We start from the raw sequence: 16,576 nt of genomic DNA on the forward strand, positions 1-16,576 counted from the left end.
ATGATTGTAGACCAACTTTTAGCAGCAGTAAGTTGCAGCGATGGTTTTCTGTGTGAATTTATCTCTCACGTTATTGTGGAGGACATCTGGGAGACGCTTCTTCTCAGCGTTGCTTCAGCTCGTTGAGGTTTGCAGCATTCGTTTATGCGCAGGGCTCTGAAGGTCCACCGCCAGCGATTCTTTTTCAGCCGTTGTGTTGGAGGTTTGCCGCTGTGTGCTTGGATCTTTGTCCTGTTGATGACCCAGTTTAGTCCAAGCTTTAGCCTCGCATTTAACTCTAGAACTCCAGATATACAGAGGAGATATTCAGTTGAGTTTTATTTATATAGATCAGACCATCCCCCCATCACCATGCTCACAGTCGGTATGAGGTGTTTGGTTTTCTCCAAATGTGCTGCTGTGCATCATGGACAAACAGGTCCACTCTGGTTCGTAGGTCCAAAGGACATTGTTCCAGAAGACTTGTGTTTTGTACAAATCTAAGCCGTGCTGTTGTGCTCATTTTAGAGCTGGGGTGGGAAACTCCAGGCCTCAAGGCCCAGTGTCCTGCAGGTTTTAGAGATCACCCTGGGTCAACACACATGAATCAAATGATTAGTTCATTACCAGGCCTCTGGAGAACCTCAAGACATGTTGAGGAGGTAATTTAGCCATTTAAATCAGCTGTTGGATCAAGGGCACATCTAAAACCTTGAGGCCTGGAGTTCCCCTACCCCTGTGTTAGAGAGAAGAGTGTTTCTCTGGTAACCCTTCCAAATAAGCCACACTTGTTCAGTCTGTTTCTAATTGTACTGATGATGAACGCTAAGTTTAACAGGCTGACTGAGGCCTGTACAGTCTCAGTTTGAGTTCTTGTTTCTGAGTATTGCACAGACGTCCCCTTCTAGGAAGATTGCTTTAACACATACAGACCAACAAACTGCAGACGCTGCTTTAATAGAGGTGCTCACACTTAATCAAATGAATTTGATTAGCAGGGCTTTCTGTATCACATGACTGCAGGTTTTTGGAAATGTAGTATTTTCTTATTTGCTGGTGTTAGTATATGCGTCACATTTGTCATGATTGTGGTTAAAAAAAAATCAAATAAAATACATTTTGTGATCATTTTATCTGTTTTTTATAGTAAGTTAAGAAGTGGAAGGCAACAAAATGTAGCTGTTGCCACAATACTGATTTAAAATAAATGGAATAGGACAAAGACGGCTGTCCGCTCTCATATTCTGGATTGAATCGGGACTTTAATGAGTATGAATGAATCTGAAAAGTTGACATTTCTCATGAAGGATGGGGATTTTTTGAGGAGGTTTGTTTTTGGAGCCTCGGCACTGGCAGAAGGGAAGAGGTGATGCTCACCGTCACCTGAACTGAGGCGTGATGACTTTGCTTTTTTAACTGGGAATGATGCACTCAAGTTACTCTAGTAAAAGTCAACTATAAAAACATGGAGGTGGAAATGAGCATCACCGATGCCCTTTGATGGAGACAACAGCAGATATAACAACACTGTACAGTCAGCGTTACACCGTGCGCGCCTGTGACCACAGGCAAATGTTAAAGCATTTTGCATAAAGAAATCCAGATTCAAATGTCAGGTGTTGTTAGATGTTGCAATTGTGCATGACTGTAAAAGAAAATGCTTTGTGTTTGCAGTGGTGGTGGGAGGGAACTGCCTCCCCGCGAGATTTTCAAAGCAAATGACGCCATGAGATAAGTGTGGAGCTGTGGGGCTTTGTAAATTGCAGTGTTTCTGTGGAATTCCTTTGAAAACACAATTTATTGCAAGGCAGGAAATTTACTATAATTACAGATGAGTCAGACCTTAAGACTATAACAACTTTATAAAGTTCTCTCTGGCAGCTCCGTCTCACAAACAGAGATGGGGGGGTAGCCAGCTCGTCATACCTTTTGAGGTTTGCGGTTTAAGTCGATATCAATTCTGAGTGCTTTCCTCCTTCGAGGCTAAGTGCTGGAGCCATCGTTTTGCAGATGGATTGTGTAGGCTAACTTCATTTGGGTATCATTTGTATTTCCACATGAATTACGTTCTAGACCTACATGTCTCGGTGTTGCCCGGTGAAAAATGATTTGCGTCACTGGAAAGCATTTCATTTAAGTAAACCACCACTTCTCTCCCTCTCTGTCTCTCATACTGGATAATACGTGACGTGTATCGAGCCCGTCTCTCTGCCTTTATGCCCACAGAGGGTTTTATCGATCGGTGTATGGGACATACGTTGTCCTCTGTCTTGGACAGGATGTCACCCTCTCTTTTTCCTCTGATGTCTCTTTCCCGTAGGATTTGGATGTGTCATTGTGATGTGATGTTCGATGTGGTGATGCCACAGTGAGAGGTGGCTGACTGGACACTTCTCCTGGAGTGGATGACTTAATCCGTCACTCCGAGCAGATGTTTATCTCCCCTCCCGACAGGACGGAGACGCAGATGCTGTGTGAATACAAAGATGAACTGGAGAGAACTAGCCTGCTAGTGAATGTGTCTACTGCAACTCACCCGAGTTCTCCCTTTTTCTGTTTCCACAGACTCTGCAGTTGGGTTGCTATGGCAGCTGTGGCACCTTCCTACTTCTTCCTGCTGTGTTGGCTGCTGCGAACGGCTAGCTCAGCTTTCCCGGAGGAACCAGGGCCCCTGAACTTCATCCCTACAGAAGGTTTGACCCCTCACTTTCTCGCTCCTACTCCCTTTTCCTCCGTTGCATTTCTCTCACCCACGACATGATGTGAAGTGTTGGGTTACAGCCAAATGCGCATGGTGATGAATGAGGGGGGAGGCTACGGCGAAGGGTTAAGGTCACGATGGTGGCTGTGGAGATTTCACACAAAACGCGTTGAAGCGTGGGGTCACGCTCGGGAATGAGACCGAAGCCGTGGAAGGGGCTCTCGCATTCGTGACTTTCCCACACATGAGCTCAGACCCTTGAGAGATGCAGCCCCTCGAACGCTCAGACACTGTGGCTCCGTATCGGCTCTCCAGTCTCCGGCTTAGCCCTGACCTAGATTGACTGCAGTTCAATAATATTGACCGGTGGTTTTCCAGCTAAGTCCAGGCCCTTCTCAGTGTATCAATACCGAACAGCTGAGCGTAGACGTGTCTGACTACCGGGTGCTGCCTATTGGCTAGGCTGCACTAGATCCAACAGCTGTGGTTTACAGCAGGTATAAGCGGAAACAGAAGGCTGAGGCCCAATCACAGCGGGTCAGAGTGATGCAGAAACTGGAGCAAAGATAAGACATACAGGATAGGAATGAAGTAGAAGAAGAAAAATATAGAAATGAAAAGAAGAAATCAGACTGTGATGAGTACATGAAAAAATATCATATAGAAATACTGGTAAATATACCAGCTTTCCTTATAAATCATTATCTTATATGTAGCTGTTACACATCTGTGGTACAACATGACTGGAAATGTTTTATTGCTTCCATATTCAGTTCCCTTCCTCTTCCTCGATGTACAGCACTGATCATTTACCTTTCTGATATTTGTTTCTGTCCATCCATCAAAAGTGAATCTCAATCAGCCAACAAACAAAAACTTGTGAATATAATGACATATGAGGTGCAGTTCAGACATCTTTCATTTTCAGATTATTTGTCTACGCTCCCCTCCGTGTCTCGGTACGTTTAATGTAGCGCATCGGCTGTGCTTTCAAATGCAGATCTCAAATGCTTTCTCCACTTCACCTTGAATACCTGTTACTGAGGCTGAACTGTCAAAACAAACTAACACAAAACCACTTTTATGCTGAGTACTTTTGGCAAAGATGGATGTCCGTTTCAGAGAAGCCATTCTGTTTGATTTTCTGACAGTGGTGAGAAGATACCCCGTGTTTCTGGGCCGACCGCACAAAACGTGGCTGAGACAAGAGCCTCTGCACGTCCAGAGGATCCTGCAGGTCAATCGGACGCTCTACATCGGAGCGAGGTACGCGACCCACACACACATGCAGACACACGTGTAGATGTACCGATCGGGCGTACCATTCTGACTGCTGCTAGGTGAGGTGAATAACTGGTTATGTCTTCATTGTGGCACCTGTTAGTGGGTGGATATATCAGGGAGCAAGTGAATGTTTTGTCCTCACAGCTGATGTTAGAAGCAGGAAAATTGAGCGAGTTTGACAAAAGGCCAAACTGTGACGGCTATACGACTTTGCAAGAGCTTCTTATAAACTGCAGGTCTTGCAGGGTGTTCTCGGTCTGTAGGGGTCAGTATCTATTAAAAGTGGTCCAATGAAGGAACAGAGGTGAACGGTGCTCCTTGATCACTGTGGATAATGTGCTGAAAGCAAGAATCGTTCAGGAACGATTGAGGAGCACAACGTTGCTTTTGAGGTGTCGACTTGGCTTCTAAATTCCCCAGATCTCAGTCCGATCCATGGAGACTGCCTTGATGGTCATAATGTTTTGCCCGATCAGTGTATATACTAATGTATGTTATGTCACTTACCTGGGGTTTTAAAATCTCTTGGACTGCCTGTTATCACTATATGTGTTACCAAGTAACTCACATCACCAAGCGCCATCGTCACAGGAAGCAATTTGCATTGATGTAACGACCAGATACCGCCTCACGGAAAGTGAGTGACATTTGGTGACTTCATACGTGTGAAACATACACTTCTGACTCAAAGTGAGCAAGTTTAACTTCAGCTGTGTCCAGACAGGAAGCGAGAAGCAGCAAAGTGGTGAATAAACCATAGACGGTTAACCCTCCGTATCCCAGCGGCATTCCATTAGCATGGTCCACATTCCTGAGAATTCCTAAATTTGCCTAAAGAACTACAGAAAAGCGTCCATGTTTTCACTTAAAAACAAAAAGTAGCTCTTTCAACTTTCATCATGTCTTTCTCATTATCTCTTTCACATCCTCTCCATCTTCCTCCTCCACCACTGCTGTCATCTTCCTCATCTCCACCTCATCCTCTTCCTCCTCACCTGAAGCCTCATCTCCAGAGCCAAAATCAGAGATTTAACCTAAGACAACATGCAGATTAGACACATGACCCTCCGGCGTCTATACCGCGGACAAAGAATTGGCTATAACAACAATAGCTGGTTTTAAGCTCATGTTATTCCAGCTAATGTTGGACTAGAGTCTAACTTTAATGACAAAGACGAATTTCATGTCACAGATTCATCGATCCAGTTTGGACTCACAAAGAAGCTCCTGGAGAGGTGGATGCTTCATTGCCTCCTACTGATGTTAGCCAGAGCTTTGAGCTGACCTGGGCACCAAAAACTTTCGCATTTCAGAAAATATTTAACGTACACATATCAGTTTTTATTCCCAATTTATTGTTAAATAAATTATACACAATATATTTTGTACAAAATATTTAAATTCATAACCAGTAGAAGAAACTCAACCACTATGAGGTGCAGACCTTCCACAACTTCAAGAAAGTAATTACGAACAAGCAGCTGGCAGTACCAAACAGCTGAAGCAAACACCAGTGAGAGTGCAGGGCAGTGATGGACACGTGACAGCGTGGTGAATACAACAGATGGTTAGCTAAACAACCGGCACCTGAAATGTCTGCGAGCACCCAGACGCCACAAGCAAATCACTCCCCGTGTGGATACTCCTTAGTGCTAACATCAGGATTCATCTCAGAGGAAATGTGCAAGTACAGCTGAGGCTGAAGTACACCCAGATGTTACATTAACACACAAAAAAAAGTCAATAGTTTTTGACCCGTGAAACATGGCACCACAAAGCCCAGGATGTGTAGCTTGTGGGACCTGCTTGGACCATTAGCCTCTGTTTGATATACTTTGTCTCTTGAGAGACTTAAAGAGACTCGGTGGATCCTGAGCGATCAGCCAAAAGTATCGGGAGACTAGCTTTTAGTAGCCTCGAGTCCACTCGCACAGCATAGGAACATAAATACTGAAGAACTGGTGACATTTGGACAACGACGGCAGAACATGACCAGTAAAACATTAGAATAGAAATAGCTAAAGAGGTGTGAGAACTGATGTTTTTAGAACACTTTTAAAATTTTCTATATCGATTATTTTATTTACTTCTTACCAGAATATGACATTTTCTTCATTATAACCATTAATGCCAACCTCACACTGATCAAAAAACACCTACATTACGATTCCCTATTAAATGCGTTTAGCTTGTTCATGTACTGGTTTCACACCAGCAAATTAAACAGTAAATACATTGACATTTATAGTATATTACACTTCTCTTATTGTCTATTTAAAGCACTCTAATTCACACACACATTTGTACAGCACTTTATATTATGTTTTCACACTTTTATCCATCACACACACTTGACCACGGACTGGAGGAGTTGGAGATCGAGCCGCCTCCGGTGGACGACCTGCTCTACGTCCACAGCCACCGCCGCCCCCGATGTGTAATTATTAAACAGCAGATGTAATTTTCTCCTGAAGTGTCTCGCCTTTCAAATGAACCCTATAAAACAAAACTGTCAAACACGCGGCACCTGATTCTACGATACTGTTGTAATGACAGCTTGGACACACATGAAGTTAGCAAGGAGTAAATCAGATTAGCTTGCTCGCAGGGTAATAAGCGTCTCCCCTCAGGTTTTAGCATGTATTATTAATCTTCCAAAAGACGTTTATTGACAAATAAATTAATAGTTACAAGGCAGACCTCTGAGATGGTAGGAACCTGGCAGACTGGCACAGCTGCTTTGTGTTACTCTGACATCTGTTAGAGCAAAAGGTGTCTGACAGCAACACGATGCCACCACGGTAGCAGTTGTCCTTCTCAAACAGGAACTTTACAACTGAGCACCTGGAAATGTTATGTAGGCCTGCACGGAATAGCCTCGCAGCCATGTTGAAAAGATAACCACAAGCCACGGCGTGCTGCGTGCCATCTGTAAACGTTAAGACAGAAAGATTGAGCGCATGTTATCGTTTTATTACTAGCTAGTAACGTGTTCGTTTAGCTGTCGCTCTCTCCTCTGGAGTAGCTGCATGTGAGGGCTGATATTTGAGCTGACAAATATCAAGTCGAGTGATTTCTAGTTTGTTCCCCGTGTGATGATGGTCCCCATATGCCTGTCAGTCTGCTGAAGGCAGTGATCCTGAAGAGATAGTAGCCCCGGTGGTCAGAAAGGCCGGAAGGCCAGTCTCCTCAGCTGCGCCACTGCTGTGCAACATCTGGTTCTCCACCGGCGCCATTCAGGAGCCGACCTGAAGCAACCGAGCTAAAAAAAAGAGCATGCACGTTAAGATTTACTGTCCATGTTGTCCAGAAATTAACGCAGTTTGAAACATCCCGAAAGAAGGAGACACAGTTAGTTTCTGCATATGGTGCTGATTATTTGCTGTAGTGGAAGGAAGATTGAAGCGGTTTCCAATAAGAGACGCCGCTGTCGTCCAGGAAATGACCCAGTCCCTGGCCTCCAGCAGGTCTAACTTCACTGCTGAGACTTGGTAGTAAATATATCAAACTATGTAGCTTGGTTCCAGCCATTCTGTCTGCACCGGGAGGATCTATAAGCACACACATGCACACGGCCGGGCAATAAAACTTCCCACAGACAACTATAGCTACTGCAGTCTGAAGGTCTGCTTTATAACAAACGGCCATGAAACACTTAAAAAATTAATTTGAATTTACAGCTGTAGAAATTGTTCCTGAACAGGAGGAGAAATCTGATCTGAATGTCTCAACCAACCAGATGATGAGAAAATACTAAGCTTACAGGCGGGGCAGCGGGGGAGGCGAGCAGAGAGAAAGTTTCAAGACTATATTTCTATCTTTTTGTAAGTGGCTAATAGTGTTTGTGGCTTCCTAGCGGTAAACGATCAGCCTGGAAAGAAATAGATCCATGTGCAAACACATTTGTGAGCCAGAGACGGCCCAGCAGGGTGACTGAGTTTTAAAATGTACACTGTATGAATAAGTACCTGTGGTGGCAGGTATGACTGCCAGAAGCTTCGACAGAGTGCGTGGCCTGATAAGACGCCTCACTCATCCCCAAATCCTGTCGCCATTAGCATAGTTGCTCCTCTGACTGCAAGCACTGCTAAATCCCTGCCCCAGACGCCCGCTGAGAGCTGCTACCTCTCCGTGTCCTCTTCCCATCCTTGCTAAATGAAAGTAAACTCTGTATTTGACTGGTGCCAAGTGGAGTAAGAGTCTTGCTGCGTTAAGCCCCATTTCATTGCTGTTAAGACGAGCAGCTGTGGATCCTGTGGTCCTCAGCCCCGAGTCAGATCCAACAGGCAAATCCACACAAACATAAACCAATTGGAGAGTTTACCAATTGACAGCATGACTGAAGGAATGACTCGAACTCTTGAATAACCGTTCCACTTGTAAGATGTTTGTGCTGTCAGACTTTGTGCGCGTAGGCGTGTGTGTGTGTGTCTGTGTGTATGTGCGTGTGTTTTATCTGCACATTCTGCATTACCTGGAGTGGGAAGTGCTAACTTGCTGCCAGTCTGGATGTCTTTCACTGTGTTAGCCCGCTAATGTGACTCTTGAAGTGAACAGGTCAGGTAGCTTGTGGCAGTCAGACAGGGAGACACTCTACTGAGGCCGGAAGGGAAAGTTTAGCATGTGAAGCAAACAACCAATTTATTTATATAGCACTTTCAGACCAGTCCAGGCTGGAAACAAAGTGCTGTACACTTGACATGGCAAAAAAATGGCACATTAAATAAAGTTTAAAAATGATAATAATAATAAAATAAAATAATAATAATTAAAATTAAATTAAAACAATAAAATCAGTGCATTAGATTAAATTAAAGCAGGAAAATCAGGGTCAAACTGTGTTAAAAGCCAAGGAATAAAAATGGGTTTTAAGTAGTGCTGTCAGCATAAATCAGCGGTAATCTCGTTAAAATGATGTTAACGCTATAACTGCTCGTTAACCCATTGACGCCATGCAGCCCCACGCACGGGGCGATTCGCGATAACTCGCTAACGGAGGTTTGCCGCGTTAATGAGGTTATAGCGTTAACGTCATCTTAACGAGATTAAGCTGACAGCACTAGTTTTAAGACGTGTTTTAAAAATGGACAATGAAGCGGCCTCGCTAATGTGCAGAGAGCAGGTTATTCCAGAGGTTAGGAGCAGCCATAGAGAAGGCCCTGTCCCCTCTGAGCTTCCTCTTGGACCCTGGTACCTCCAGGAGCAGCTCTAGGGCTGACCTGAGAACCCGGGGGTGAGTAAGGATGGCAAGACCGTTTAAGCATTTAAAAACAAACTTTGGAATTTTAAAATGAGCTCTAAGACATACAAGCAACCAATGGAATGAAGCCAAGATGGGAGTTATGCGCTCTCTTCTGCAAGTTCTGGTAAACAAGGCTGAGAGTGCAACTCTCAGGATCACCTCACCACGTTACCAAAAACATGAAAAATGAATGAAAATAACAGGAACTGCTTTTCAGCTTCCAGCAGCTATCTCGGTTTTGCTGTACGGTGGAACAGCGACGCCCGTCGCTCTCCATCACACTCAAAAGACTTGAGTACACTTCAAGGCACAGTTCAGTTCATTTAGACCGTAGTGCTGATTTTCCATTGAACGCTGTTTTGGAGATATCTCTGTCTGCCTTATGCTGAATAAAATAGATCTGTCGATGACACTCGCCCTAAGAGGCGTTCAAACACCTCATCAGCAACCAGATATCAAATAAATGCCCAAACCTTGTTTTGAGCAGTTCTATTTAAGAACTGTTTCCTTTCTGCCAAACTGCATCTGCAGATTGTATCGCTGCAGAGAAGAAGGCGCACAACTACCCATGACCGGAGGCTCGTGCTTAAGATTGAGGGTGTCAGTCATAGTGGAGCCATAATATTATCTATCTGCATGCTTATTTTGGCCGCTGGATAGCCAAATGTCCTAAATTTAATGTCTGGATGTGGTCTGCAGACACCTGATGTCCCCTCTCGCATACTTACACCGAACTCCTCTCAGTCATTAATGTCGGTGTCAGTTCCTCCATTTCTGTTCCTTCACTGGTGCAACTTCTGCTGCACACTGGATTTTCACTCAGAAAAGCAGCACAACACTGCAGCTATGGCAAGAAAAAACATAGTTATCCTTTATTTATCCAAGTAGAGATTCAAATCTCTTTTCTAAGAGAGACCTGGCCAAGAGGGCAATTTGAGAGGTCTCGACCTTGAGCCTGCTGGTGTTTGTAGAAAGTTCATGAGCTGGTTGAGTAAGAAAATGGTTTCGGTTGAGCCTGTGTTGACTTTGAATTACCAGGTCAAAAGGTTTGGAGGCATTTCTAAAATAATAACTCCGGCACGTGGGTATCGTACACGTAGATAAGGCTACAAAGAGACACTTGTTGATTGTGCTTTCAGGAAAACCTATGAAGCCAAAGGGTTGAGGCGACTTGAAGGCTTAACACACATCCTGCAACATAAATGTGAACTCTTTGCACACCCTTAACTCTAACCTTATGTCACAAGCAGCACACAGAAACTGGCTAACGCGCATGTAAACAAAGAAAAGCATCCAGGCTTTGCGTCATTCGAACAACCTGAAGTGCAGAAGGAAAGAGAAGCAGCAGTGTAAATAATTCCTCATGCTCTGCACTACGAGAAACACAGTACTGGCTGCCAGCCCCTCCGACTCAGAGGCCTTTTGCTGTATTCATCATGCCGAGACGATGCTGAAGCAGCCTGGATGAGATTACGTCTCACTCTCTAGCCCTCTCCGCTGATTTGAGGATGCTTAAACTTTGACCTGTTAAGCAGGGGTACACCAAGCCAGTGTTTGGTGATTTTGCACTTCTTCTCCACTTAACAATTCTCCCGCTCTGCTGTGCTGAAAGGGCTGTAATATTCTGACACAGCAACAGGAAGTGAAGATAAATTATTCAGAAGAGGGGTGACCTGCTGGCTCTTGGCCTACCTGGGCTCTTATCAAGCACGCATTCTCACAGCCGCCTCTCTCGGTAAAATTAGATGCAAACACACACAGATACACGCTCTCCAGCTCACATGAGCAAGCACTTGTGCGCCTCGCCTTCTGTGAAAGAAATTAGGAGAGATCATGCAGCACAGATGGAAGGTAGAGCTGGGTCAGAGATGGATCGATACTGCAGGACTAACATGGCTGTGGCAGATTTACAGATTAGCCACTTCAGAAGAAACCCGTGCTTCAGATCCGTCCTGGCCCTCATCAATATGCAAACGTCAGCTGTTAGCTTCTTAGCCTAACTCTGGTTTAGGAGGCATTTTTCAAGGTTACTGCAAACAGCAGACTAAGAGTGCAAAAAAGCAGTGTTTGGGAAGTCATGAATACATGCATGGTGTTAGGGTTTTGGACCACGTGTGGGCAGTGTGTGGGGGCGTGAAAGCATCAGTGTAACAACTTGATTAAAACATCCATTAATTCAATTTTAGGACTTTGAAAAAGACTGATAAGCCAAATTTGGGGCCTTGCAGCTGGGTGCCGTTTTTCTGTATATATTGGGACAAATGGAAGACACTGTAAAGCTCTTCCTTAATCTCTGTTGCTCTTATCAACTTTAAATGAATAAACAGCATTTCTGTGTGTGTTTGCGTCATAGCTGCATGTGCTGTGGCTAAATTATACACAAAGCAAACACAGGTTACAAATGCAGATGATGTACTCATGATTAAAGCGTATTTGCATCGGCACGCGCTAACCCAAGCTAGCAAAAGAATCCACGTTAGGAGGGAGCCGATGTTGCCTTGCTGCTAGCTTTAGATGGAGCTGTGCTGTCTAACTCCCTCTCTGTGTCTCCCTCTCCAGGGATGACCTTTTTCGTGTGGAGCTGGACACCACTGCAGGAGATGAGATGTTTTACAACAAGGTAAGCACCTTCTTAGCAGACACACATAGCAGTTACAGCCTTTTAGGTGTGCATGTCACTTCAAGCTGGAAAATGTCATTTTCCACGAGAGAAATGCCAGGCTAAGCAGCAGTATTTATCCGTGCTTCATTTCATTTATAGAAAAGAACGTGGGAGTCGAACAAGAACGACATCCGGATCTGCAGGATGAAGGGCAAACATGAGGTGAGACGCCGTCTGTCTGTCTTAAACGTGCTGCAGAGTCTAAACATCCAGCAGATTCAGACTAACTTAAGTCATGTTTGTGTCCACCTGATTTATCTGCATCCAGTAATTCTCCTTTTAGCTCTGATTTTGTCTCCACTCCCTCCTGGGCAAAATATCTGGCTCTTGAGCCGATAAATGCTCCGCCGTGTTTTCCAGCTCGACACTAAGCCTGCAGACCAGAGTACTGTGTGTTTGGAGAGGTTTTTTGCTAAAAGCTGCTCGCTGTGCCAGAGAACAGCACTGAGCAGACAAGTGACACTCGACCGAAACAGTGGACAAGAAAATCAAAAGTACCCACTTAAAGACACAATAAATCTCAGTGGAGCAGCAGAATCAGGTGGCTCGGTCATTTTTAGAAGACTCTGTCACGTATAAATCATGTTGATATGATTTGATCACAGCAGCTGAAATGGCTCAATCGCTTTTCCAAACAACAGTAGCTCGTAATCCATAAAATCCGTAAAGGGATGATATTAAAAATGGATTTTATTGCTCTGTATGAACTATAAACGATTGTAGCTGAAGGAGACTTTGGACATGCCTGGTTGGTGGATAGAAACTTGATCCTGAAGAAAGTAAAAGGATTTCATTTTGCATTTTCTCTGTTTTTCACCACTTTTTTTCATATTCTCTGAACTGTTTATCGTTTCATTTCGTCATTTGCATTTGTGGTAAATTGGAGTGAGTGGTGTCTCTCTGCAGCTTGAGTTGTTTTGCAGCACATGTGAGCTGCGCAGTGGCACAAAGTCAGTAAAAAACTGTTTAAATCAATCAGCTTCCTTTGAAAAATCCTTCAGCAAGGCTTCAGTTACGCCGTCTCTGCACACACATGTGCACACATGGGCTTTGCTCTCCTAAATTATGGCACATGTTTTACCTTTTTTGCCTGGAGCCTTGGTTTCTCTGTGCCAGTCATCTGATTGTCAGCTCTGCTGGCGCAGCCTTAAGAAGGAGGGCTGTGACCACATGTTATTGTCCCTGCTCATCCAAGCCGTCACTCACGAGCCAACATGCACATCGATCGGGAGAGCACGCCTACTCCTGCCAACGTAGAACTCATCCCACCGTCGTGAGTTAGGATCGCAGTCTGTGCCCTCGGAAAATGCAGGTGGGCGTCAGGAAGCCGAGGCGGTGAGGAGGGATGGGGTAAAATGTCCCTGCAGCCGGCGGCAGCCCACGCCTGAATACCTCTTATATCTCCTGCACACACACTCAGTCCTTGCTGCTCCTGTCTGCCACACACAAACATCACGTATTCAGTGTCTGCGTGTGTGGGTGTATGCAGGTGTGATGGTTGTGGTTGACAGGGGAAACATGGGCTCTGTCCCCTCCAGGCACACAAAAAATGACTTATTTAACACAGTGAGAGAACACCTGACATTAAATCTGTGTGAGACATCGCCAGACAGAAGCACAACGGAGAATAGAGGGACAGAGACAAAAAGCTCGGCACAGAGAAAGGAGGGGGCGAGTGTGGGTCCCTGTTGGCCGGCCCTGCGGAGAGCCGTGGGGCTGACTGAGATATGAAAGGTCTTCTTGCCCCTAATGACTGTGCTGCCTGGTAATGCTGTGAGTCACACGGCAATGTGAGGAAGATAAGAACACTGCCAGGTCCTCTCAGTCAGCTCTCTGGGCTCAGATGCATTTGAAAAGACGTGCGTGTGTGTGTGTGCGTGTGTGTGTCTGTGTGATTGCATCCAATCATGCACTCACTCCCTGACGGTACATCTTATATTTACTGTTAAAATATGACTTGAACGCAGTTATTTTCATTCGTAATTACACTGAAAACAGTACAATAAACATTTTTAATTAACCTCTGACAGTATTAACAAAGATGCAACATTTTGAAGGTTTTTCTTTCTGAACATATTACATATTCAGTTTTCTGTTTTCTGCCAAAATAAGTACAATTATTATAATCACTCATATTTAAAATGCATTTTAAAAAATTCTATAATTTTTTAACCATGCAGAGGCTGCTTTACTGCCTAAGTAATGATATGAAGATATAGCAAAACCACTAACCAAACACGAAATAGTTTGTGGCAAACCAAGAGCTTGATAAAGAGAATAGCAGCAGTATTTTTACAGTAAATGCAAACATCCATCCATAATATTTTCTTCCACTTATCTAGATCAGTGTCTTAGGGGGTCAGAGCCCATCCCAGCTGTCACAGAGAGAGAGGCCGAGTGTATCCTGTACAGGTCACCAGGGCTAACACCTGCAGCCAAATTAGAATCACCAGTTAACCTAACTCCATGCATGTCTGTGGGAGTACCTGGAGAAAAGCCTTGCAGACACAGGAGAACATACAAACTCCTGATAGAAACCAAGGAGGTGATGGTGCTAACCACTGCACCTGCATGGCATCCACCTGAGAGATCATTTAATGATAAAGTATCTCCATCTGAATTAGCATCGTTAAATACTGTGAAGTCCTACACACACTGTGTGAGTTTGGGCTGTCCCAGTCATGATGACATCTTCAGCGTCACAGTGAAAGCGGTTCAGATCGGACAGATTTGATCATCTTTGCAACCAAAATTCACATCATGTCAGAATCTTCGACTCTGTGTCTGTCGCTTTGACGCAGAAAAAGGAAAGTCTAGTTGTGTTGGGGTAGCAAAAGCTGTTTTACCATCGTGTCCTCCAGTCGAGGACGAGGAACGTGGAAGCAAATAGTGCAGGAGTAATGGCGGTGTGTTGTAGCCCATCATTTACAGCATTAAACCTGATGTCCTACCACAGTATATCGATGCCTCTGGATTGCAATAAAACTAATATATACTGCTGAACTTGCACGGTGGTCACATGAACATGAATTCTTTTGGAAACTATTTTCACAAAGTCCACATCCTACATGAACCTGCATGTCAAAATACGGAGAAATACACAGATCTTTACATGCAAACATGCAGAATGGAGTCCCTGTGAAGAGCCAAAGTGGGAACACGTTTTCTGGAGTGCATTTGATAAATGTAGATAAACGGACACACAGAACAGGAAGTCTTTCCCAGGATGTCCTCCAGGCACAGCGGAAACCCAAATTATTGGCTTACAGTCATCAGACTATAGCTGCTGGACTATTAAACTTGAGTAAATAATTACAGCTGGTGTGCAATTGTGTGTTTTCTTAATTCATTATGACTTTATTGAGCTGAAGGGCTGCCTGGAAAATTTGGGGATTTTTAGATTCTGCAAGGCAGCTTTTGAGATCAGACAATTATGTTATTTAAAATGCACATATGATGCCACGATGATGATAAAATGTGCATCACAGTATCAATATGATCTTGTTATATCGGTGTCTGCAGTGTTTACTGAAGCACTTTTGCACTTGATTGCATCAGACCGCCGCGGGCGCGTTTCTTACCCCCTGTTGCCGTTTTGATTATCATGCTGGAGGTCAAGGAGGATGCCTGAATATTTAACAAAAGAAGAGCCATTTCATGCATTAATGCATTCGCATGGACACGGTGCAGAGGTTTGGGTAAACGCAGACGAGGGATCATCAGCAACACTGTAAATCCTGTACATTTATACACGCCGCACTTTAAAGTCTCTCTCTGCTGCACCTTCCCTCCGCCTCGCATTTCTTTCTCTTTGTCTCTGTGGCTGCAGAGGCAGATAGAAGAGCGCGGTGCCGGAGGACTGTTGCTGCACCTTTGCTGGCAGCACGACAGGCCTTCTACACTAGATGTCATGCCTCTGATTCATGAGTGCTGTCGTGCTATCCAACAGCACACATTGTTGGCTTAGTTTGGTTCAGTGTGAACAACCACAGGCAGCATAACGAGGAGGTCTTCTCGCTGCCGTTACGGTGCGAAAGGACCTTTTGTTTCTCACCTACCCGTACACGAGCACAATCAGGACTCTGTTGTTTTACGTGCCTCCCTTATCCTCTCCCCCACACTGGTTCCCCTCCTTCTCTCCTCCACTTCACCTCCTGAAAATGTCCCGTTCTGCTCGGGGGGACGGTTGTGTCAGATGTGATACATTCGCCACCTCATAATTGGTTTTGTAATTAAATGTTTCTGCTTGGTTGATCGCAAAGGACATAGTATCTCCCTAATTAGGCTGAAAATTCAATATCCTAATCCTTTCACCTTTTTTCTTTTCCCGTGTTGACCAAACTGCTGTCGATGAATGCAACAGTCGGCCTTGTTGTCACTCACTGCATATTCTACCCACATTAGATTTTCCTTTGTCCGCGCTTTCCGCTGTCTCTTTATCTCGCTCGTATTTGCCCTTTTGATTGTCTCTCGCTGCCATTCGCTCTCCTTATTTCCCTCTTTCCTTTCTCTCCTCACAAAAGCAAAGCGCACGAGAGAGAGAGAGCACGATGTTGTGGGTGAGACGCTCCCCAGAGGTGGCTCTGTGCCAGCGTATCAGGCTGTGGCAGCATGGGCATCTAGACGCAGACAAAGGCAATACTATATAGTAGAGATGCTTAAAGAGCGGCCAGGCATCATTATAAGCAGCACTTAGCAAGATTGTTTG

General features: G+C 44.6%; 1 protein-coding gene across 3 annotated transcripts in view; it reads left to right on the top strand.

The window, feature by feature from the left end:
* The window catches only part of sema6bb (sema domain, transmembrane domain (TM), and cytoplasmic domain, (semaphorin) 6Bb), a 123,468-nt gene that overhangs the window by 53,172 nt on the left and 53,720 nt on the right, over positions 1–16,576 (top strand). For all 3 annotated transcript variants that reach the window (XM_025902989.1, XM_003451351.5, XM_019351927.2), the window contains exons 2-5: positions 2,545–2,672; positions 3,832–3,946; positions 11,766–11,826; positions 11,968–12,030. In XM_025902989.1, coding sequence (XP_025758774.1) covers positions 2,545–2,672; positions 3,832–3,946; positions 11,766–11,826; positions 11,968–12,030 — 367 coding nt within the window. The remainder of the gene's footprint in view (positions 1–2,544; positions 2,673–3,831; positions 3,947–11,765; positions 11,827–11,967; positions 12,031–16,576) is intronic.

This window comes from Oreochromis niloticus, linkage group LG23 (genome assembly GCF_001858045.2).
Source record: "Oreochromis niloticus isolate F11D_XX linkage group LG23, O_niloticus_UMD_NMBU, whole genome shotgun sequence".
Lineage (NCBI taxonomy): Eukaryota > Metazoa > Chordata > Actinopteri > Cichliformes > Cichlidae > Oreochromis > Oreochromis niloticus.